Raw genomic sequence first — 23,945 nt, forward strand, 5'->3', positions numbered from 1 at the left:
CTGAAACATTTGTGTTTGATTGTCTTCCAGCCATGGATGCATCATATGATGGTACTGAGGTAACTGTCGTGATGGAGGAAATTGAGGAATCTTATTGTTATACCTCCCCTGGGCCACCCAAGAAGAAGAAAAAGTATAAAATACATGGAGAAAAGGCCAAAAAACCCAGGTTAGTCCACATGTTTTGGTAGCTGGCACTTATAAACAGCTGCTTGGAGAGCTATGTTGAGGTCAGGCTGCGTCCAGATTCACTGAGAGTGCCATGTCTATTGAAGGCTCTGGCTGGGCAGGAGGGTTCACGGCAGGTGGGGAGTGGTAAGTGGGGGACTGATGCCAGCAGTTGCCATTCCTGGTCAGATCTAGGTCACATTTCCAGGCTGTCAGAGGAAGTTGTACCACACAAAAGGTGGAAGCGGTGTACAGGTCCTCGAATAACCTTTCATTATAACATTGATGGGATGCCATAGGGACTTAACTCTTGTTTATAGCAATGAGCCTGTGTTAAATTGGTTTCATTATATGTGTTTTTGCCACAATTCCAAGAACCTGTCAATGATGTTAAGGGAAGATTGTGCAAAAGAACTATGTTATTAATTACTACCATTGTTAGTATTTAAATATTTAAAATAGAGCATTAATAAAAATGTGGAAAGATAGCTATAAAAACTATCCAAATAATAGCACTCTATTCTCTCTCTTAACTGCAAAATTTCCAGACTTCTTACTGTGGTCTCCAGCATTGGGTCACTTTGATAGTTCTGCTTACTTCCCTCTCTCAGCCTTGGTGAAGTGCTGTTGACCAGTGAGATGACAAATCTTTGTGGAGGAGTAGAGAGTGTGAGTGGTAACCGGACTGTGTAATCAGCCCCAAGTAACCGTTGAGAGTGGAATGATGAGGCATCTGTACGTTTTTGCTCATATTGAGTGTGAAAGCCAGTCATCGCTGCAGAAAAAGTGGTCCGTGGAAGTAAAGCAGAAAATTCTTTGCTTCCAGGTTTCTGAAGAGAGAAACCTCTGGTATATCATCTGGGGTGTTACTTAAATGTTTGTTTGCTCTGGTTCCTCTTTAGTTAAATGCTTTGCAATGAAAAGCTGAGTTTTGTTTCTACCTCTTCACTACCCAGTTTCTAACATTGTAGTACTTCCTGGTCAAACAAAAGAAAGCCTGCCCGAGTCCTTGCTTCCTCAGGTCAGCCTACCTCCTGTACTACTATGACATCTACCTAAAAGTGCAGCAGGAGCTCCCCCACCTCCCTCAGTCGGAGATCAACAAGAAGATCAGTGAGAGCTGGAGGCTTCTCAGTGTGGCTGAAAGGAGTTACTACTTGGAGAAAGCAAAACTCGAGAAAGAAGGTTTGGATCCTGTAAGTATTCAACTGATTTCCAACTGATTGCTCTATTGGTTCAGTGGTGGAGGCGTTAGGGAGAGCAGCACCCCTCTTCTCCTGTTTTCTTTTCTTGGGAAAACTTTGTAATTGAGTCATTTTTTTTTTCTTGAGTCTGATATTGTCTGTTTTTAGTTTTGATTATACTCTGTATTCTTTTGTCTTCTTCGGTTGCAGCAGTGCACGAGGCTGACATTTTCTGAATTATCTGCAGTGAGCCTTCGATTCCTGTTCTGAATTTTAGTATATCTTGGAGCCCCTTTGTTCTTATAGGTAGTTAATATTCTCCTTTAATATACAGTGTGTCAATAAAGTCATGATGCACTTTTGACCGATCATAGGAAAGCAACAAAAGACGATAGAAGTGTGAAATCTGCACCAAATAAAAGGAAAATTCTCCCAGTTTCATACCTATTCAGTGCAGTTCGATGTGGGCTCACGCACAGATTTTTTATAGGGCTCCTTAGTAGCTATCCCGTATAGCCTCTACAGACTCGTCACTGACTGATGGCCTATCAGAACGGGGTTTCTCCACCACACTGCCAGTTTCCTTCAATTGCTTATCCCACCAAGTAATGTTATTCCTATGTGGTGGCGCTTAGTTATAAACACGCCGATATTCACCTTGCACTTTGGTCACGGATTCGAATTTAGCGAGCCACAGAACACACTGAACTTTCCTCTGTACCGTCCAGTCTCGACTGGCATGGCCATGGGATGCTTCGCTGTATACACGTTGTTATGTCATCATCTGTGTATGCGCACATGCTGCCACATCATGCTACAGAAACTGGGAAGGTTTTCCTTTTATTTGGTGCAGATTTCACATTTCCATCGTTTTTTGTTGCTTTCCTATGACCAGTCAAAAGTGCACCATGACTTTACGGACGCACTGTAGTAGCTTGTGTAGGGGTGGGCATTTCTCCTACATAGTGAGTGTTTGTGTTATAAATTGAATGTAATATAATTAATTTGTGTTGTACTGACTACTGATAGGTATAATATTGGCATTAGGCTCTGTGTTTAGAGATAGATACAGTTGCTTTGTATGATGTCATCTCTGGTGATTGTGAACTACTCTAGAAGCAGAAATGCAAGGTTAAAGCAGAAGGTGATGAGGACACTGAAGCTTTGGTTGCACACATTAAAGAATAAGGAAGCATGTGGGTTTGTGTCCGTGGGAAAATAGTGTAACTCCATTTTTTCAATTGAAACAATTTTCTGTAACTTCTTTTCTAATAATGTAAAGGTTCTCCAGGAATGCAACTGGGTTATGGCAGAACAGGTTGTCTTTTTCCCTTAGTAGAGCCCATCTCCACTGCAATTCAGATATTTTGTCCCTATTGGCTTGGCATTCCTCTTCCAGGAACTGCTTTGGGTTACCTACCCTTGTAGGGAGGCCACTGTGTACTCCCTCCTCCAGATAATTTGTTTATAAACTGAGTCTGGGAAACAATCCCTGTGGGGGGAGAGGAGGCAGAGTCTAGAAGTACACGTACTCCCTTTGGTTTCCCCATTATAAAGTCAGCAGTCTTTTGCCTGTGATACCAAAACGTTGTACTTAATCTGGAGTGATATGGTTTTTAAAACTAGACATTAGGTAGGTCCTTATTAAGACTTTAAAAAACTTTAGATAAATCTTCTGCAGTGATTCTTGCTTATCCATTGTGAATTTATGTCTATCATCATTTACCACTACCACCAAGAACACGAATAGATTAGCTCTGCTGCTAACCAGCTGTGACCTTGGAAGAGCCACTTAACCTTTGAGAACTGGTTTTTCTCATTTGTAAAATGGAAATAATAGTATCTATGCACACTGTTTAAAATAGTTCATGTAAAGCACCTAGGTGAGTTCTTGGTGCATACTCACTAGCTTCATAAATATCACTTTTTAGGACAGTGATGGGCAATCTCTTGAGCTTGGTGTGTCAAAATTTGCCAAAAAACCCGAGCATAACTTGGGTGGTGTGGCACTTTGGGAAAAATACCATAATTCCGGGATATTTATAGTTTAAATAACAAAAATGTATAGTTGTAATGTATAATTGTATTTAATAAACCAAAAACTAATTATTTAACTTACCTGCTTAGTGACTTCTTTTTTTTTTTTTTTTTTTTTTTCTTGATTTTTTTTTTTTTTTTTGCATTTTTCTGAAGCTGGAAACAGGGAGAGACAGTCAGACAGACTCCCGCATGCGCCCGACCGGGATCCACCCGGCGATGCTCTGCCCACCAGGGGGCGATGCTCTGCCCATGCTCTGCCCATCCTGGGCGTCGCCATGTTGCGACCAGAGCCACTCTATCGCCTGAGGCAGAGGCCACAGAGCCATCCCCAGCGCCCGGGCCATTTTTGCTCCAATGGAGCCTAGGCTGCGGGAGGGGAAGAGAGAGACAGAGAGGAAAGCGCGGCGGAGGGGTGGAGAAGCAAATGGGCGCTTCTCCTATGTGCCCTGGCCGGGAATCGAACCCGGGTCCTCCGCACGCTAGGCCGACGCTCTACCGCTGAGCCAACCGGCCAGGGCGACTTCTTTTTTTTTTTTTTTGTATTTTTCTGAAGCCGGAAACGGGGAGAGACAGTCAGACAGACTCCCGCATGCGCCCGACCGGGATCCACCCGGCACGCCCACCAGGGGCAACGCTCTGCCCATCAGGGGGCGATGCTCTGCCCCTCCGGGGCGTCGCTCTGCCGCGACCAGAGCCACTCTAGTACCTGGGGCAGAGGCCAAGGAGCCATCCCCAGCGCCGGGGCCATCTTTGCTCCAATGGAGTTCGGCTGCGGGAGGGGAAGAGAGAGACAGAGAGGAAGGAGGGGGCGGGGGTGGAGAACCAAATGGGCGCTTCACCTATGTGCCCTGGCCGGGAATCGAAACCCAGGTCCCCCGCACGCCAGGCCGACGCTCTACCGCTGAGTCAACCGGCCAGGGCCGTTAGTGACTTCTTTGTTCATCTGTCAGTCGGTTTCTTTTGTCGGTCTTGATATTATTTAACTTGTGTGGGGTGCTGTGAACTAAGATGAGTGAGGGGGAGGGGGAATTCTTTAACTAACCTGCCTATTAGTGACTTTTTTGTTGCTGGATTTCATTGGCTAAATCTTCAATTGAAGGTTGGTATTTTGTATACCTCAAGCCCGAGCAAGCGCTACTAATTTCATCTGTCAATCTGTTTCTTTTGTTGGTTTTGATATTATTTAATGCTGAGAATAAGGTCTCACAAAAGTACATAGAGGGAAAAATTGTGAGTAAAGCCATTGCTATATTTTTCAGGGTGCTAAAAGTGTCTGGTAATCGGTTCCAGGCACTCCAAATTTCCTGTTCATAGTGGCACTCCTCTTGATTCTCCAAGCGGCACCTTTCCAGATTCTCAAGCTTTGACCTCAAGTCAACAAACACCTGAGCCCAGATGCTGTCTTGAAATTCTGCAAGTTGCATCTTATGTAAATTAAGATGGCTGCCGCTATTTCTAATGACGGGAAACAGCGCCCATAGCACAGGCCCTCGCCTCTCCCATCCTCTCCCTCACTTATCTCAGTAATGCTGGTCAATTAGAAATCCACGACACCCCAGTAGATTGGATGATGGTTGCTTTGGTTATGTGGTTGCTGGTAATGGTGATCACAGGGCCCCCAGAGATGTGTCCCCCTCTGCATTCCGCTGCTCCCTGCTCCGCCGGCCGGAAGTGAGGTCAAAGATCCACTAACGCGGCCTAACCGGAAGTCCCAGAACTAGACGCTCTGTGCCAGAGTTCTGTTTTGGCCTACAGACCTCCGGCACAGAGTGTTTACACTACAGCAAATGTTTTATCCTCAGTTACTGCACCTGGCTGTGCAGGGGCCAAGGATGAAATGTCCTTCTCAGCATGCGGCCCCATACTTCTCTAGTATGCGGCCACATGTGGCCGCGTGTCATCGAAAATGGCTACGCATGTCAGTGCTGACAAGTGTGTCATCGATTTGCCATCACGGCTTTAGGAGATTAAATGTCCAGTGACCATGTAATAAGAATAGGTGGCATTTAATGAGCATGTGGACTATGCCATAACTGGGTGAGGCTGCATACACTGTGTGCCCTCACCCACACTCTCATGTGAAGGTGAGACCCTCTAGTCTGCACACTTCGGAGCCTACCAGAGTCCTTGTGGCAGGCTCTCTCCTCGGCAGCCCCTCAGGTCTCCTGCCAAGTGGCAGCGCCCATGGTTCCAGTGCTGTTCCTTTCAGTCTGTGAGATGAATGTCATTCAGGCCATCCTGGTTTCTCTGTCCTCGGATTTTTTGAGTCCAGACTTTCCTGTGCATTTGACACCATTTAGTTTGTTCTTCTGACCTGTCTGCTTCAAAGGATGACTTGAGAGTGGCATTTCTCCATTATCTCTTCAGTGAAGGTTCCTTCAAGAATTCATCTGCCTCCTTTCTGTTTCGTCTGAGTGCTTCCTCTGTACTCTAAGTGAACTCATTGACTTCCTGCTTTTGATTTATTTAAGGATCCTTTTTTAAGTGACTTAGTGTTATTTTACAAAGATGCTTCTAAAATTATTTTTTGTTCCATTTAATTTCATTTCTCACTTAACTGTTCTCTTTGAATTTTTCTGTTTTCCTTATTGGGTAACTTTCAGTTTAAATTAAAAAAAGAAAACCACATACAGAAACATCTTTTCTTGGTGCCAGTTGGTCATATAGGGGTGTGGGTTGTGCTGCAAGTACCTGGTCTTCCTGCACCTTCGTAGACCTGGCCTGGAGTCCCAGCTTTACTACTTACTAATTTGTTTTGATAAAGTTTACCTCCCTAAGCTTCAATCCCTTCATTGTCAAATGGGAATAATAATGATGTCTAATGTAACCATTTTCTTTTTTTTTTTGTATTTCTTTGAAGCTGGAAACGGGGAGAGACAGTCAGACAGACTCCTGCATGTGCCCGACCGGGATCCACCCGGCACACCCACCAGGGGGCGATGCTCTGCCCCTCGGGGGGGGGGGGGTCGCTCTGTTACGACCGGAGCCACTCTAGCGCCTGAGGCAGAGGCCATAGAGCCATCCCCAGCGCCCGGGCCATCCTTGCTCCAATGGAGCCTCGGCTGCAGGAGGGGAAGAGAGAGACAGAGAGGAAGGAGAGGGGGAGGGGTGGAGAAGCAGATGGGCGCTTCTCCTGTGTGCCCTGGCCGGGAATCGAACCCGGGACCCCTGCACGCCAGGCCGACGCTCTACCACTGAGCCAACCACCCAGGGCCACGTAACCATTTTCTAAACTTGAAGATCCTGGGTCGTTGTTAATATTTGTATTCTTTTCCCTCCCCAGCATATTTAGGCTCTTGTCATATAATCTCTTCCAAATGCACATTCTCTCATGAAGCCTTCTTAGCTCCATGGTCTCTTCATCCTCTTTGTAAGTCTAGGAGAAACCAATAATGTCTGAATTCTTGCTGCCTTGAGTTCTGACTGCATGTTGACTTGTAATTTAAGCTTTTTGCTTTTTTTTTTTTACAAGGACGGAGAGAGGGATAGATAGGGACAGACAGACAGGAATGGAGAGAGATGAGAAGCATCAATCATCAGTTTTTCATTAGGACTCCTTAGTTGTTCATTGATTGCTTTCTCATGTGTGCCTTGACCGCGGGCCTTCAGCAGACCGAGTAACCCCTTGCTCAAGTCAGTGACCTTGGTGAGGTTTTTTTGTTTGTTTGTTTTGTTTTTTTCTCAAGCCAGATGAGCCTGCGCTCAAGCTGGCAACCTTGGGGTCTCGAACCTGGGTCCTTCTACATCCCAGTCTGATGCTCTGTCCACTGCGCCACTGCCTGGTCAGGCAGCTTTTTGCTTTTTTATTGCACATTATAAATTCCAGTGTTGAAATCTGCTGCTACTGTGAAGTCCTAAAGTAGCAAAGCTAGAAAGGAAGTCATCAATAGCCAGATTCAGGTCCCTCATTTTACAGCTGGGGTAGAATCCAGAGAAGGGGAACAGATTTACTCAAAACTGCCACATCTGGGGTTCCCATTCATAGTTTTGGATTCCAAGATCAGTTCCCCTTACAGAGTCTAATCCATGTTATATGTCTCCTGTGTGAATGAGCAAGGAAACTACATGGGTTAAAGTGTGATTCAAATGAAGAAGATGTTGCTGTTACAAAGTCTTAGGTCAAGAGAGTAGAATCTTTCTGGTCTCCTTTTCAAGGGAAAAAACAAAGAGCTCAGAAATGCATATTTATGTGACCTTACTCCATTTATCTTCGCTTGTCTCCCCTTTCCTGGCTTCCTCATCTTCAGAACTCTAAGCTCCCTACACTGACCGCCGTGGTTCCAGACATCCCTGGTTTCCGCAAGATCCTCCCTCGGTCAGATTATATTATCATCCCCAAGAGCAGTCTGCAGGAGGATCGGAGCTGCCCTCAGCTGGAGCTGTGTGTGGCCCAGAACCAGGTGTCCCCTAAAGGCCCATCTCTTGTATCCAACGCCTCCCTGGAGACAGGACCCAGCCATGCAGGCGTGGCGGAGCAGGGCCTGGCTATGGAGGCCCTGGCCGAGGATGCGGGAGCCCTTGCCCAGCCAAGTGCCGTACAGGAGATCACCACCTCAGAGGTCCTCAGCCAGGATGTGCTCCTGGAAGAGGCTTCCCTGGAGGCCGGGGAGAGCCACCAACCCTACCACACGAGCCTGGTAATCGAAGAGACCTTAGTGAATGGCTCACCAGACCTCCCCGCCGGAAGCCTGGCTATGCCTCAGCCCCAGCTTGGGGAGAGCATATCAGTGGTGACAGTTATGAGGGTAAGTTGCTTTGGTACTGATGCCTTTTACTTCCTCTAGAATTACTAAAAAGGCAGTTGGCGCCATGCAGTGTGTTTCTGGAGCTGTGGTAACTGAGAGCTGCTGATGTGGCACTTCTAGTAGTGCTGCAGTTCTCGTGAGCCTTCTTGCCATTGGGCCTTTTGCCCAGCAGAGCTGGAATTTTCATCATATGAGATAGTATGTAATATATTAGCAGGAAGGATTGAAATATTTGGGCTATCCATGAGTTTAAAGTCAGGGCCTGTCAGGGTGTTAGTATTATTCAGGATTTTATGTTCCCTGGAGATTGTTTCAACAAACACAATAGCATCTTGAACTGTGTAGAAGAATTTTCAAATAGTCTTTATGGAATGGAGTAGGTAGGAAGAAGGTTCTTTTCAGGTTGATGGGGCTTATAGTTGAGCAAGAGAGGCAATTCTCTCTCCAGAGCTTAATTGTCATGCCCAGCAGAGGGGAAAGAGCAGTTTCAGTGATCCCACAATCTGGTCTCTTGGAAGTAGGAAGCTGCCACCATGTCCTCTATTGCAGTCCATGTGATGGCATCCTCAGAGAAGTTGGACTCCTGCTGTGAGGACCAGCATGCCATAGCCCCTATGGCAGGCATCCCCAAACTACGGCCCGCAGGCCGCATGCGGCCTCCTGAGGCCATTTATCCGGCCCCTGCCACACTTCCGGAAGGGGCACCTCTTTCACTGGTGGTCAGTGTACTGGAGTACTATATGTGGCGGCCCTCCAACGGTCTGAGGGACTGTGAACTGGCCCCCTGTGTAGAAAGCTCGGGGACCCTTGCCTATGGCCTATATATAGATGAGAGCAGGTACCCCTGCAAAAGCATCCATGCCAGATCTAAATCCATTTTATTGGTTGCTATCTCAGTGCTGCTTATGATAATGAAGCATGCCGCAGGCTGGGGTAAGGCAGATTGATATGGTGCTAAGAACATTTGACAGTGTCAGAAGGGTTCAGTTTTTTCACTTAATTGGTTATGTGATCTTAGGAGTCCTAAGTCTTTTAGAACATCAGTTTTCTTACCTGTAAAATGAGAATAGCACATTTCCTATGGTAGTGTTTTTTCTCTATTTTTATTTACTCTTAATTAAGCTTTTTATTTTAAGATAAATGTAGATTTGTTTTTTTGTTTTTCTTTGGCTATGCCTGTTGTGGTTAATGTACTTGATCTGATCTAGTGTTGAGGGAGTTCCTCGGTGGTTTTCACTCTGTCTCAGAAAAACTTTTTCTCTCCATGTGCCTACAGGATTCCAGTGAGAGTAATTCCTCTGCACCAGCCACACAGTTCATCATGTTGCCTCTTCCTGCCTACTCGGTTGTGGAAAATCCCACCTCTATTAAACTGGTCAGTGTGTGGGGAATTGATGGAGAGTAGGGCTCCATAAGAATCCTCTTCCAAGTAGTTCTCAGCATTTGACTAAGATCATTGGGTCTGTAACCTTCATACAGCATCAGAGAGGTTAACTCTTTCACAGACAGGCACAAAATGTCTGGCAGACTGGTGATTGAAAAACAGTGCCTTGAGGACTGGGGCTGGCAAACTTGTAAGACATTATCTGGTCCAGGTGTTCTTAAATGGGAGAGCAGTGGGAGGGTCTGTGAAGTGAGCTTCACAGGATCCATGAATTCCTTAGGTTACATACATACTTTTTGCCTTGAGTGCATTTTCCTGGGCTAGGTTCCATAGCTTTTATCAAAATTTTAGAAGCACGGGGGACCCGGGTTCGATTCCCGGCCAGGGCACATAGGAGAAGCGCCCATTTGCTTCTCCACCCCTCCGCCGCGCTTTCCTCTCTGTCTCTCTCTTCCCCTCCCGCAGCCAAGGCTCCATTGGAGCAAAGATGGCCCGGGCGCTGGGGATGGCTCCTTGGCCTCTGCCCCAGGCGCTAGAGTGGCTCTGGTCTCGGCAGAGCGACGCCCCGGAGGGGCAGAGCGTCGCCCCTGGTGGGCGTGCCGGGTGGATCCCGGTCGGGCGCATGCAGGAGTCTGTCCGACTGTCTCTCCCCGTTTCCAGCTTTAGAAAAATACAAAAAAAAAAAAAAATTTTAGAAGCATACATGATTTAGAAAACTTGATCTAATTCAGTTCTGTATCATACAGATTAGGAAAAAGGCCCAGAGAATTCTGTACATGAGATAGTCCATAAGTAATTGTAGATTTATATTTTTCTTCTTGCAGTACTGTTAGTTTTGTGTCATATATTTTGACTGTTATTAACTATATAAACATCTAGGGTTAAGAATTGATAAAATGATTGCTTTGTCATTATGAAGTAACATTTTTTATCTCTGGCAATATTCTTTCCTATGAAACCTACTTTGATATCCAGCTTTTTTTTTTTTTTCATTATTATTAGCAAGCTATATCTACATCTGTTTGCTTTTAACCTATTTATATAAAATATTTTTTTGTAGACAGAGTATAGTTTGTCTCTTAAAAGTAAGACCTTATCGCCTGACCGGGCAGTGGCACAGTGGCTAGAGCGTCGGACTGGGATGAGGAATTTCCAGGTTTGAGACCCCGAGGTCGCCAGCTTGAGCGAGGGCTCATCTGGTTTGAGCAGAAGCTCACCAGCTTGAGCCCAAGGTCGAGGGGTTACTCGGTCTGCTGAAGGCCCCCGGTCAAGGCACGTATGAGAAGGCAATCAATGAACAATTAAGGTGTTGCAATGCTAAACGAAAATCTAATGATTGATGCTTCTCATCCCTCTGTTCCTGTCTGTCTGTCCCTGTCTATTCCTCTCCCCGACTCTCTCTCTCTCTCTCTGTCTCTGTAAAAAAAAAAAAGTAAGACCTTATCTGACAATCTCTGTCTTTTAATTATGGTATTTAGTCCATTTATACTTAATATAATTATTGATATGGTTAGGTTGAAATCTACCACCTTACTGTTTTTTTTCTATTTGTTTTGTTATGCTTTCTTTTGAATTAATTGACTATTTTTGAGTTTGTTGTATCTCCTTTATTGGTTTATTAACTATTAACTTTGTCTTATTTTAGTGGGTTTTTTAAGAGCAATAATACACAAACGTAACACAGTCTGTCATCAAAAATCCCTCTATGGGTAAAAAATATATATTTTTTAGTAAGAAGTGGTAGTATTCTAAAACAGAAACTGCAGCCTGATTCATGGACAAACTGCTTATTTCTCCTGGAAATTATTGTTCTTTCATGGCTTAATAAGTATCAGTCAAGCTCTTCTAGAAGAGTAATACTTAAGAATGAAACATCAGCCTGAACACCAGCATTTTTTCCCTCAAGTCATTTCTATAATCTGTTTGGGAGTACTTCTAAATTCATGGTAATGTATTATAGAACTAACTTAAATTTTTACTCTGCTTTCTGGGGATACTCAGAATGACTTCTGTATGGGACCATTGTCTGAGAAAAGAGAAGAGATGTTGTGTATCCCATTTAGTCTTTCCACATACTTGTCGAATCTTTCACAATTTAGTAAGTGACATATTTCCTCATTTCTTCATTTGCTCAAGATATATTCATGGATTAGGAAGAGCAGATGATTTTACAGACAAAACCCAGCTTCGGTGACCTATTCTCAGGTCATTTAGTGTGTCAGTGGCAAAGTTGGAATCCAAGGCCTGATCTTTCTCCCTGGTGCCACCCCACTTCACACTCATTCTTGACCTATTACCACTAGCATAAGTCACCTTTTCATAGGTGTCCTGAAAGAGGTGGCCTAGCCTAATGGCAGCTTGGTGTTTTCTTAAGGGAGATTTTTGCTTTTTGGCCAGGCTGGGGAAGCTGGGATTAATAGCTGAGTACACATTCATAATTACAGAACAGTCTGATAGTGAAATGTTTTCTTTCCAGTATTAATCTAGAAATGGATCTAGAAATTTCTATTTGTAAGTGAAATGCACCAACCCATTATAGTACATTCTGTTGAAAGGGAAATCAGCAGAGGTGGTGAGAGCCAGTGGTTGAATATATTCATTTGCAAATATAATTGACCCTTCAACAACAAGGGGATAGGGTCATCTGCACAGTTGAAAATTACATATAAACGAACAAGTCTGCCCTCTGCATACTTGGATTGCCAGCTAGGGATTGAAAATAATAATTAAATTTTGTTACATGTCAAAGGGCCTGGTTTCTGGAAACTGGAGTTTCCTTTCCTTTTTTTAGTGACCATGATTCCTTTTTTTTTTTAAAAGATTTTATTTATTGATTTTGTAGAGAGAGAAGGCGGGTATAGCAAGAAGCATCAATTCATAATTGCTTCACTTGAGTTGTTCATTGCTTGCTTGTTGTATGTGCCTTGACCAGGCAAGCCCAGGGTTCTGAACCAGCAGCCTCAGCACTCCAGGTCAATGCTCTATCCACTGTGCCACCTTAGTCTAGATCCCTGGTCGGCAAACTGCTGCTTGCGAACCACATGCGGCTCTTTGGCCCCTTGAGTGTATGCCACGTGTGGGTGCTACCTCAATAAGGAATGTACCTACCTGTATAGTTTAAGTTTAAAAAATTTGGCTCTCAAAAGAAATTTCAGTCGTTGTACTGTTGGTATTTGGTTCTGTTGACTGGTGAGTTTGCCGACCACTGGTCTAGGAGTGATTTTCAACCTTTTTTGAGCCGCGGCACATTTTTTACATTTACAAAATCCTGGGGCACAACACCTACCCAAATGACACTCTAACACAGTACATATTATACATATAGTTAATAATATAGTTTCTAAATGTATTTATACTCACACCTGACCATATCTCACGGCACACTGGTTGAAAAACACTGGTAGGCCATGGTCCACTTTTAAATCTGAACCCTAGATTCTCTGATTTTAAACTAGTAAGAATAAAGATGAAACACATTCATTGAAGTATTCAGAGCCATTGGGTACAGGTGGGTGTTGGAAAGTATCTTGGACCAAGAATCAGAGAGGTCTGGTTTCTAGGTCTAGCTCTGTCCTTGGTTACTATGATTTGAGGCAAAGCATTTAACCACACTGAACCTTAATTGTAAACATACTACTTACTTCATAGCATTGCTGAGAGCATAAAATGAGATATTGGGTACTGTGTTCAGCACTCTGTGGTTCTCCACTCAGTTAATTGCAACTATATTCATCACAAGAAAAAAATTTATGATTATGTGTGGTGTTGATGCTAACTAGGCTTATTGTGGTGATTGTTTCACACATATTACAAATATCGATCAATATTATCTTGGACACCTGAAACTAAAATAATGTGTCAGTTATATCTCAATTTTAAAAATAGCTATTACTATCTTGATTCTTCTGATGCCCAACTATAACCTTGGACAGCTGTCTTTACTCATTTGAACTCATTTCTCTATTTCTAAAAGTGTACTCTGACCTTTTATACCTGAATTCCCTATCCTATAAGTTGGTATCCTCCTGAGATTGTTGTAGTTATAATGGTCATCAGGATCTGAGAGAAGTTAGACTGTGGTGTTGATTCTGATCCACTCTTTTTTTTCTTTTTTCTTTTTTTTTACAGACCACTACATACACCCGCCGGGGCCACGGGACATGCACCAGCCCAGGTTGCTCCTTTACGTATGTCACCAGGCACAAACCACCTAAGTGCCCTACCTGTGGTAACTTCCTAGGAGGGAAGTGGATCCCAAAGGTAAGGTTCATTGGCCATTGCTGCTTTGGAAGCCCACAGAGAAGGTTTCTCTTAAGAACAGATAACTTTAAAAATTAATATTAATTTTTATTTTCTGACCATTCAGGTAGGTCAGTTTCATGTATACTGTTTTATTTTATTTTTTTCTGAAGCTGGAAACGGGGAGAGACAGCCAGACAGACTCCCACATGCGCCCAACCGGGATCCACCCGGCATGCCCACGAGGGGTCGACGCTCTGCCCACCAGGGGGCGATGCTCTGCCACTCCGGGGGGGGGGGGGTCACTCTGTTGCGACCAGAGCCACTCTAGCGCCTGGGGCAGAGGCCAAGGAGCCATCCCCAGCGCCCAGGCCATCTTTGCTCCAATGGAGCCTCGGCTGCGGGAGGGGAAGAGAGAGAGACAGAGAGGAAGGAGAGGGGGAAGGGTGGAGAAGCAGATGGGCGCTTCTCCTGTGTGCCCTGGCCGGGAATCGAACCCGGGACTTCTGCATGCCAGGCTGACGCTCTACCACTGAGCCAACCGGCCAGGGCCTCATGTATACTGTTTTAAAAAAGAAAGAATATTAGCCAAATCTTATGCCATTAGAAGAATAATTATTATTATTAGTTAACAGTTTGGTCTTTTTTTGCTGTGAATATACAAGTTCTGTATCTTGCCTTTTTTCATTTAACATACCATGCCATAAAATAATCTTCAAATACATTTAATTGCTTCATAATTTCCCAGTGATGACTATACCATGTTAATTTATTCATTCCCTGGTAGGCTTAAATTTTTAAGAATCCATCCTTTACATTGACTGCTTTGTTATTCACATTTATAGCTCACATTTCTTACTCCTTAGCTCAGAGTCCTTTCAGTCTCCTGTGCGCCTGTTAAAAATGGAGGTTCTTAACCTAATAGTCAAGATCTTTCATCGTCTAATTCTAACTTGCCAAATAATGTATTTCTGTCTTTCTCTACATAATTGATGTTTAATAAGTAAATGAACATTAAAGCTATGCCCCTGTGAAGTTCAGTTGAACACATGTATTTTGTTACCTGTTTTATGCTTGCACTGACTATATGTCTTGCATATTTGTCACATTTTTATTGTAGACTGTAAATTATTCAGGGTCAAAAAGACTAGAATAGTCAAGGATGATTTTATAGAGGAGATAGTCTTGAAGGATCAGTAGAATTTGGGGAGATAGAAAAGTAAAGGGCATTGTTTTTATGAAAATAACGTAGTCTGGGATTGTGTTTGTAGTGCGTTTAACTTAACATGCTCCAAATTTGTTTGTGTAGAGAAAACTTATATAGCCGTATACTTACTAAGTTTCTCTGGGGCAGTTTCCACAGAACGTCTCTTTGTGAAATACTGGGATGATGACTTTTGCTGTCTGACTGAGTGTTGGAGTTCAAGGTAGTACCAATTCCAGAAGACAGAATAGGCTAATAGGAACACAGTTCTGGAGTCAGCTTCCTCAGTTCAAACCCCTGCTTCCCAAATTTTTAGCTGTGTAACCAAGGGCAAGTCAGTTTACCTCTCTTTTTTTGGTTTAGATTTCGTTTCATTTGTAATTGGAAGTTAACAGTAGAACCTAACTCATTGGGGTTGTTGCATGGGTCAAGTGAGATTATTTATGTAAAGTGGATGACACATTCCTGGCATATATCAAATCCTCAGTGAGGCTTCACTTCTGTGATTGTTGGCAGCAGTCTTTCTTATTGCTGTGAATACAGTCACTTCAAGGGGTGGGAAGGATCTAGTGTTAGCGTCTCTCAGGAGGTTTGGTCGAGTTTCTTGTGCCTACCCGTGGTATGCCTCTGTGCAGCCATTCAGTTCATTCCCACCCTGATTCTTTCCCCAAAATGTACTTCCTCAGCTGCGGGAGGGAGACAGAATTGGTCAGTAGGCAGAGCCCTCCTTGACCCTTCTGCACCCGTGCAGTCTGTCTGCTCATCTCATTTCCTATGCTTGTGCATGGAAAAGACTTATTGACCCTGTGGCCTTGACTTCTTCAGATTCTGTTTTTACTTCAGTGTTCTTTTCTTTTTTATTTTATGTCTCCCCACCACCACTGTGATTGAAATAACTTTTGAGCCATGGTTATCTTCCTGAGATCAAACTCATGATATGAGAACAATTATTCTCTTAGCTACTAGTCCCCGATCTTGACTTGTTAAGTGAAAATTTTTCCCCCCAAAGGTTTTTGCAAGAATAACTATGTAAAGAGTAGATTCTATGATTTCTAAATTTCATAGGAATAGAATAACTGAGTATGAGAAGAAAAAGGGTAACATTTTAGCGTTAATGTACTTAAAATTTTAGAGATAAAAGTGACTTTGGTTATCAGCTAGTTCAACTCCAGGTTTCCAGTGGAGGAAAAATAGATTCACGGGAAGTGACTTGTTAAGTTCACTAATTATGCCACTAAACTACACTTTTCAAGCATTGCTAAGATTTTTTTCCCGATTTTTGAAGCAAGTATAAATAGTTTTAAGAGCTCCAAATGTGTCCCTGCCAGTCAGGAAATGAGTCACCTTTTTCTTGTATTGTTCTGGAGTTCAGACTGGCTAAAATTAACTGGAAAGACATGGGGCCCAGTCCCCAGTGAGTTGGATGGAACAAAGATGGTATAGCAGACTCTGTAGCTTGGCCTCACTCTGCTGGGCTCTCTGATAGAGATAATTGAGGTCTTCCTGAGTGCATAACTGGTAGCGTTTGCCTTTCATCATGGAAGAAAGGTGGCATCTAAAAAGAGAAGGCAGAGTCAAGGAAATGTGAGATCACCAGCTAGAGTGTTTGTTCTTACTGCTTAAATCATCCAGTCCTCCTGCAAAGGAGTTTTGTTTAAAATAGCCTTCGTAAGTGAGCAGTGTTTTTACTCAAAGATCTCATCTAAGAGGTTTAGTTTAACTTGTCTCCTATTTTTCTGCTGACTTTCCCCTCTTTAGTCAGTGAGCACTGTGCATTTTACTTGGAATTTTTTTGTATATTTACACATCCTCATGGGCTAGTGGGTGTTAGCCTCTGAGAATGCTTTGTGGAGATTTGTTAAAGGTCATCTGTAATGCTTGTTAACTGGAAGCAGCATGCTGCCTGGGGTGCTTTGGGAAGGTAAGAGGTGCTTGGTAGTCAGTGACTGGAAAATAGTAGTGAAATTTAATGACAGCCACAGATGCTCGTGGGCGGGGACTCCTGCCTTATTCGGGACCCCTGAAAGGCTGTCTTACTGCTATTGACAAACACTGAGAGCCCAGCCCCCTCTTGTTTTATAGTAGGGAAATGCAGGTTCAGATAAAGCTTGCCTTGGGTCATTCCAGTCATCAGGAGTGAAGCTGAGCCTAGATAGAACCCGGCTTTTATGTTTTATGTCTTGTCTCCTTGTTCGGTGGTTTTTAGCCGCCGGTCCATGAAATAGTTAGCCACCCTGGTACTGTATGAAGAAGATAGACCCAGTGACTATAGACTCTAGAATCTTCACACAGTATCAAGCTGGTTAAATCTTTTGTGGACTGGAATGACATTTCTGGTGGACCGGCACTGGTCTGCAACCAGCAGTTGAAAACCACTGTTCCAGTTTATGGTGCCTTTCACTGCACACATGAAAGAAACTAGAAAGCCCGGCGGTCATACGAAATGACCGCTGTTCTAGATATTATAAATTGTAATTAAAATGATTTGTGCAAAGGTGTCTGCTAATTCAAACTGAATTACCCAGGGCAGGTGGCGAGGACGCCCCTTTGCTTAGTGCCCCACGGGGTTTCCCCCTTCTACTTGCTTAATTGCTTAAAGTAGAGTGCAATGAAGGAAACCACTGGCGGTACATTTCTTAAGAGCCACCGCTAGCTCAATAAATAAAGGTGATTTAAATAATAAAATGTTAATTCACATATCAAAGATTTCTTTGTACACAACATTTCTTGTGTAGATCTTTCCATCATTTTTAAGCTCGCCTTGCAGAGGACCATCAATTATTTTTAATTTTACATCCGTTCTTTCACGAACTCGAACAGGCAACATAAAGTTGACCATGAAGTCGAAAGCAATAAAGTCCTGGTCCAGGCAAGTCAATTGGTTTGTTTCCCATGGACGCAAAAGCAAAGGAACTATTAATGGATCGAATGCTATCCATGTACTGTTTGCTATTTGGATGCTGATTAGTCAGTAATTTATTCAAGAGTGGTGGATAATTCTCAATTAGTGGAACTACAATGTTTCTGTACTTGCAACACTGAGAAAATCCTTTCTTGCCATGGTCAAATCGATTAGTTTCTAACTTGAAGTTTAAGGACTGACAGTGTTCACATTTAATATTCATGTCACCAGAGGAATGCTCAAAAATTAAAGTTTCTCCGTTTGAAACTGTTTTAATCCTTTTTGCATTTCGGTCAGCATTACTCTGTCGTTTTTTTGCATTTCTCTCCTGCCTTTGTTCAAGGGACTCATTTTGTCGAGACAGGCTTTTTTGTCTTGCATCTGAGGCAAGCCTTGTTTCTCTATGCTCATCAGTCTCATTTTGCTGAGAAAGACGCATTTGCTCTGCAACTGAAGCAAGCCTTGTCTTTCTCTGCTCAGTGGTTTCTTTTTGTCGAGAAAGCCGTTTTTGTGCAGCTTTAGCTCCTTTTCTCTCTTCTTCAGTGCTGTATTTTCTAGGAGGCATTCTTAAAAGAAATTACGTTAAGACGTAGTTTTTATGTAAAACAGATGATTGCCAATGCAAACAAATGTTCACCTTCCCCCTGACATGCTCAATTTGCGTTCAGCCTTAAATTGTTTCAAAAGCAGATGATTGCCAATGCAAACAAATGTTCACCTTCCCCCTGACCCGCTCAATTTGCATTCAGCCGTGGCAACTTCACCCCATTGGCTAGTACAGTTACGCAAGCAACCAATAAGCTATCGGCGACAAACAGACACTTAAGCCGCATATAATAAAGATAAACCTTTCTGAGCCCTTTCTTGGAGACAGCCACTATTTAAAACAAATTTTTTTTTTTTTTTTTCATTTTTCTGAAGCTGGAAACAGGGAGAGACAGTCTGACAGACTCCCGCATGCGCCCGACCGGGATCCACCTGGCACGCCCACCAGGGGCGACGCTCTGCCCACCAGGGGGCGATGCTCTGCCCATCCTGGGCGTCGCCATGTTGCGACCAGAGCCACTCTAGCGCCTGAGGCAGAGGCCACAGAGCCATCCCCAGCGCCCGGGCCATTTCTGCTCCAATGGAGCCTTGGCTGCGGGAGGGGAAGAGAGAGACAGAGAGGAAAGCGCGGCGGAGGGGTGGAGAAGCAAATGGGCGCTTCTCCTGTGTGCCCTGACCGGAATCGAACCCGGGTCCTCCGCACGCTAGGCCAACGCTCTACCGCTGAGCCAACCGGCCAGGGCTCCTAAAACAAATTTTAAAGAGAATCTTTTTCTCAAATTTTTTTTAGATTTTATTTATTAATTTCTAGAGAGAGGAGAGAGAGAGAGAAAAAGGGGGAAGAGCAGGAAGTATCAACTCATAGTAGTTGCTTTCTGTATGTGCCTCGACCGGGCAAGCCTAGGGTTTTGAACCGGTGACCTCAGCATTCCAGGTCGACACTTTATTCGCTGCGCCACCACAGACCAGGCTTAAAACAAATTTTAAAGGGTGTGTGTGTGTGTGTGTGTGTATAAGTATAAGATGGGGCAAAAGTAGGTCCACAGTTGTTGGGAAATAATACAATAATTAACAATAAAACAATCAACTCTTGTTTCATGTACTCACAACTGCGAACCTACTTTTGCCCCACTTTTACATGCATGTGTGCGCATATGCTGATTGGATTAAAGCTGCAGCACCAAGAACTGTTTAACAGTAGGCCTATCTGAGATAGCAGCTATTATTTTTAGTGATTTTGAGTATCTTCTAGCACAGTGGTAGTCAACCTGGTCCCTACCGCCCTCTAATGGGCATTCCAGCTTTCATGGTGGGCGGTAGCAGAGCAACCAAAGTATAAATAAAAAGATAGATTTAACTATAGTAAGTTGTTTTATAAAATTTATTCTGCCAAACTTAGTGAAAATCTGACATAAAGTACTTGGTAAGTAATTATTATTATATGCTTTAACTTGCTGTAACTCTGCTTTATAAATTTTATAAGTAAAGTTACTTCCCTACTTTATAAATCAGCATTACTGTGGAACCGGTGAGCAGTTAGAAAATTTTACTACTAACAGAGATACAAAAGTGGGTGGTAGGTATAAAAAGGTTGACACCCCTGTTCTAGCACATACTTAATACGTATGAGTTAAATTGACCCAGGGAGAAGTTGGTGGCATATGTATAAGTCAGTCTTAAGGCTCACCTAAAAGAACCTGGGACAAAAGATAGCCTTTTCCCCAAAAGTTGGAAGCTTCAATTTTATCCCTGTGAGATTGTGACCCCATTGAGATGAACTGACTCATAAAGGGACCACCAAGATAAACAGCTGAGAACTTCTAGGCCCAGTATGGCAGCATGCCAGCCTCTTTCTAGACAGAGAGAAATAGGCTTTGAACAATCAAAGGTCATGGTAAAAAATGCCAGTGTTTTTTGCTGAAACCTAAAGAGTCCTGTCAGTAAGGAGTTTGTTAGGCAGGGGACAGCTTTATCCTGAATCAGGCACTGAATACCATAGAGAACGGGACCTGCAGTCAGAAGACTTAGGTTCAGGCTAGTTTTATACTTGAGACCTTCAGTTAGCTTCTTCTCTCTGGGCCCTCAGCTTCCTTATCTGGTGCCTATACATTTTGTTATGAGGATCCAATGAGAGAATATTTGTGACTGTGTTGTCAGTTGTAAAATGTCATATGCATTTTTATTTTTTTCTAGGAAAAGCCAGCCAAAGTTAAAGTGGAATTGGCTTCTGGTGTCTCCTCCAAAGGCTCTGTGGTTAAAAGAAATCAGCAGCCTGTCATCGCTGAGCACAATTCCTCTAAGGAAAATACTTCCAAACAGATTCTGGAGAATTCGGAAGCTGTAAGCCAACTCTTGAGTGTAGCTCCTCCAAGAGACGTGGGCGAGGAGAATGAGTGGGAAGAAGTGGTCATTTCAGATGCCCATGTTTTGGTCAAGGAATCTCCTGGGAATCATGGTACAGCAGTCACTAAGACACCAGTGGTCAAGAATGGTGTGCAGCCTGAGGTCTCCCTGAGGACACCTGAGAATGACAGCCCAAGCCCAGACATACCACCAGCAGCTGAGGGGACCAGCACCTCCAGTCCACTCCCTGCTCCTAAAAAACCTACAGGGTAAACCATTGTGTTATACATTACAGCGCTGCATTCAGAATAGCAGCTTGGGAAATACCTTGTTTGTTTTATCCCCTGTCTGTACAGCATTCCTGAGAGGCCACAGAGCCATCATGGCTTCTATTTTGAAAGTATAGAATCTAGGGCCTGCAGACATGGGATGATTACCTTTTCTCCTGTACTCTGCTTCCACGCCCTGCAGTCGGGTTCCTTATACATCTCTTCCTGTCAGTCTCCATAGAGCAGTTATCAGGGTCTTGGTACAGGCTGTGGGCAATACTATAAACTAGTATTATTCAATCCTGCTACTAGATTTGAAAAGAGATGCTCTATCAAGACACCTTATATTGAATAGAAAGATTCCTGTCCTGGTGCTCAGAGAATGTAGTTCTGTTTGTGACTCTGTCCCTGGCTTCCATTTGACCTTGGGCACAAGTCACTTCATGCCTCTTGTCTTCACTTCTCTCTTCTGAAAAATTTGGGTATTGGAAAAAAAAAAGATTTTATCCTCAGTGTCTGACCATACAGACTGAAAAGCGTTTTGAGCATTGCAGATAGGAGGAGGTTCATACGTGTGGGCTGATTTCCCCCCATTGCCCTCCTTATAGGCTTAACTGCATTCCCCAGGTAGACCCTCCCAGGGGCAGCTGTGGTTTTGAGCATTGCAGATAGGAGGAGGTTCATACGTGTGGGCTGATTTCCCCCCATTGCCCTCCTTATAGGCTTAACTGCATTCCCCAGGTAGACCCTCCCAGGGGCAGCTGTGGTCTTGTAACTGAAGGCCCTGACTTGCTTCTAGCAGTGGTTCACAATGGGGAATAATTTTTCCCCCAGGGGACACTGTGGCAATGCTTAGAGACATTTGTGGTTGTTACAACTGGGTTGGGGTGGGGGTTAGTACTGGCTTTTACTGGGGGGAGGCCAGGGATGCTGCTACACATCCTACAATGCACAGTATAGCTCCTACAACAAAGAATTTCCCACCCATATGTTAATATGGCCAATGTTTAGAAATTCTGGTTTATATTATTATAACAACATTTTTCATTATTGAGTAGGAAATATATTCACATGATTATAATTCAAAAGGCATATGAATATACAATGAAAAAAAATCTCCCTTCTGTCCCATCCTTCAGTCATCCGTTTCCATTTCCCAGAGACAGTCACTATTCTCAACATCCTGTTTTCTAGAAATAATTTTAAGCATATTCAAATATATGAATGTGTATTGAGTGTACATTTTTTTTAAATGATATACTTTAAGATGGTTCTGTATTCTTAGAGAATGAAGCTGTACACTTAGGCCCTTTGTTTTGGTAAGTAAGTCAAATTAGCACATGCATATTGAGGCCTTCTATGGTGCAGGCTCAGTGCTCCACATGGGGGCTACAAAGATGAAAAAAAAACCAGATTGTTCTCTGGGGTCTCTAAGGCGGTCTCTTATGGCAGACTGATACACTTTAAATACTTGTTTTAATTAGAGGCAGATTAGATGTTATTGCTGTTGCACACGGTAGGCACCGTATTTTACATATTTATCTCCATAATGACCCTATGAAGTATATGTAATTGCCATCCCATTTTACATATTAGGAACTTGAGGTTAACAGAAGAATGAAATTATTTGCCCATGGCCACACAGCTACTTAAAAGTTTTATTTGAAACCCATCTGTCTAAAGCCTGACAGTTAAACCACTACATTGTCGGTCCAATAATGTGCTACTTAGAGTTGCAGTTTTCTTTTTCTTCCCCTATATCTTGAATTTCTAGGAGTTTTCCCTTCTGTTTCTTTCAGAGTTGACCTGCTCACCCCTGGTCCCAGAGCCCCAGAGCTTAAAGGCAGAGCCCGGGGCAAACCATCATTACTGGCTGCAGCAAGACCCATGAGAGCAATTCTCCCGGCCCCAGCTAATGTGGGCCGGGGCAGCAGCGTGGGACTGCCCAGGGCCAGGCACGCCTTTCCCCTGAGTGGTAAGGACTGGGACAGACCGGGGAGGAGGGGCTGTCCAATGGGAAGGGGACAGGGCTGGGGGGTTGAGAATGGAGATGAGAGACTCAGGGAGACTGAATGCACTTAAGTTACCAGTTTGGCTCCTGCTTGTCTTAGATAAGACTCCCTCTGTGCGGACTTGTGGCCTGAAGCCAAGCACGCTGAAGCAGTTGGGCCAGCCCGTCCAGCAGCCGGCTAACACTGGGGAGGTGAAGGTAAGAGTATTCCCTTCCCTGAGGAGGACGGTCTGCTCCAGGAACAGGCTTCCGTGTAGTGTCCCTAAGCCATATGCAAAGGGCAGACCCTTATTCTTACGCTGGGGGACCTCTGGGAGGAGGGTTAGCATGCATGAGTTACCTACTTTTTAATTAATTTCTTTTCTTATAAAATAAATGCATGTTTTAAAACTATTTAGAAATAATTTAAAACTTAGAAAAATAATTGCAAGAGTAAAAATTAGCAAAAACTAAGAACACCTATGTACTCGTTACCCAGTCACCCATTAACATCTTAGTCCATTTTGCTTTATAATGTGCTCACAAGTGTCCTCCCATACATGTGTATGTGTGTCTGTATAAAATACACAGAAGTTAAGGTGCATGGGCTTTCACTGCCTAAGGCTTTAGTGTGCATCTCCTGAGGATAGGGAGTCTGATCCGGAACTCTGATACACTTCTGCATCACTGATGGTATTCAGTCGTCGGTTTCTAGACCTTAGATTCTCCCGTGTAAACTCCCAGTTTCCTCTGTGAGTAGTTTTCTTTGGTTTACCAACTTGGTATTTGTTAAAATAAGTCCTTTTGCTAGTCTTAAACCTGTTAACTACATGAACTCTTAATTCTGTAACACAATTTAAATAGAGTATTACAGAATACTTTTAATTTAGAATGCTTTTTAAATCTTTTCTTTTTTTTTTTTTTTTTTCCT

The 23,945-nt window shown here is 43.5% G+C and overlaps 1 protein-coding gene across 2 annotated transcripts in view; it reads left to right on the plus strand.

Annotated features, from left to right (window-relative positions):
* Positions 1-23,945, plus strand: part of HMGXB3 (HMG-box containing 3) — a 55,064-nt gene that overhangs the window by 2,813 nt on the left and 28,306 nt on the right. The window contains exons 2-10 of one of the 2 annotated variants that reach the window (XM_066343430.1): positions 31-169; positions 1,190-1,364; positions 7,640-8,137; positions 9,414-9,512; positions 13,650-13,781; positions 20,606-20,752; positions 20,849-21,024; positions 22,824-22,999; positions 23,136-23,233. In XM_066343430.1, the coding sequence (XP_066199527.1) occupies positions 33-169; positions 1,190-1,364; positions 7,640-8,137; positions 9,414-9,512; positions 13,650-13,781; positions 20,606-20,752; positions 20,849-21,024; positions 22,824-22,999; positions 23,136-23,233 (1,638 nt within the window). In that variant the 5' untranslated portion in view covers positions 31-32. Of the gene's footprint in view, positions 1-30; positions 170-1,189; positions 1,365-7,639; positions 8,138-9,413; positions 9,513-13,649; positions 13,782-20,605; positions 21,025-22,823; positions 23,000-23,135; positions 23,234-23,945 lie in introns of both variants that reach the window. The other variant, XM_066343429.1, reaches the window with a different exon arrangement.

This window comes from Saccopteryx leptura, chromosome 6 (genome assembly GCF_036850995.1).
Source record: "Saccopteryx leptura isolate mSacLep1 chromosome 6, mSacLep1_pri_phased_curated, whole genome shotgun sequence".
Taxonomy (NCBI): Eukaryota; Metazoa; Chordata; class Mammalia; order Chiroptera; family Emballonuridae; genus Saccopteryx; species Saccopteryx leptura.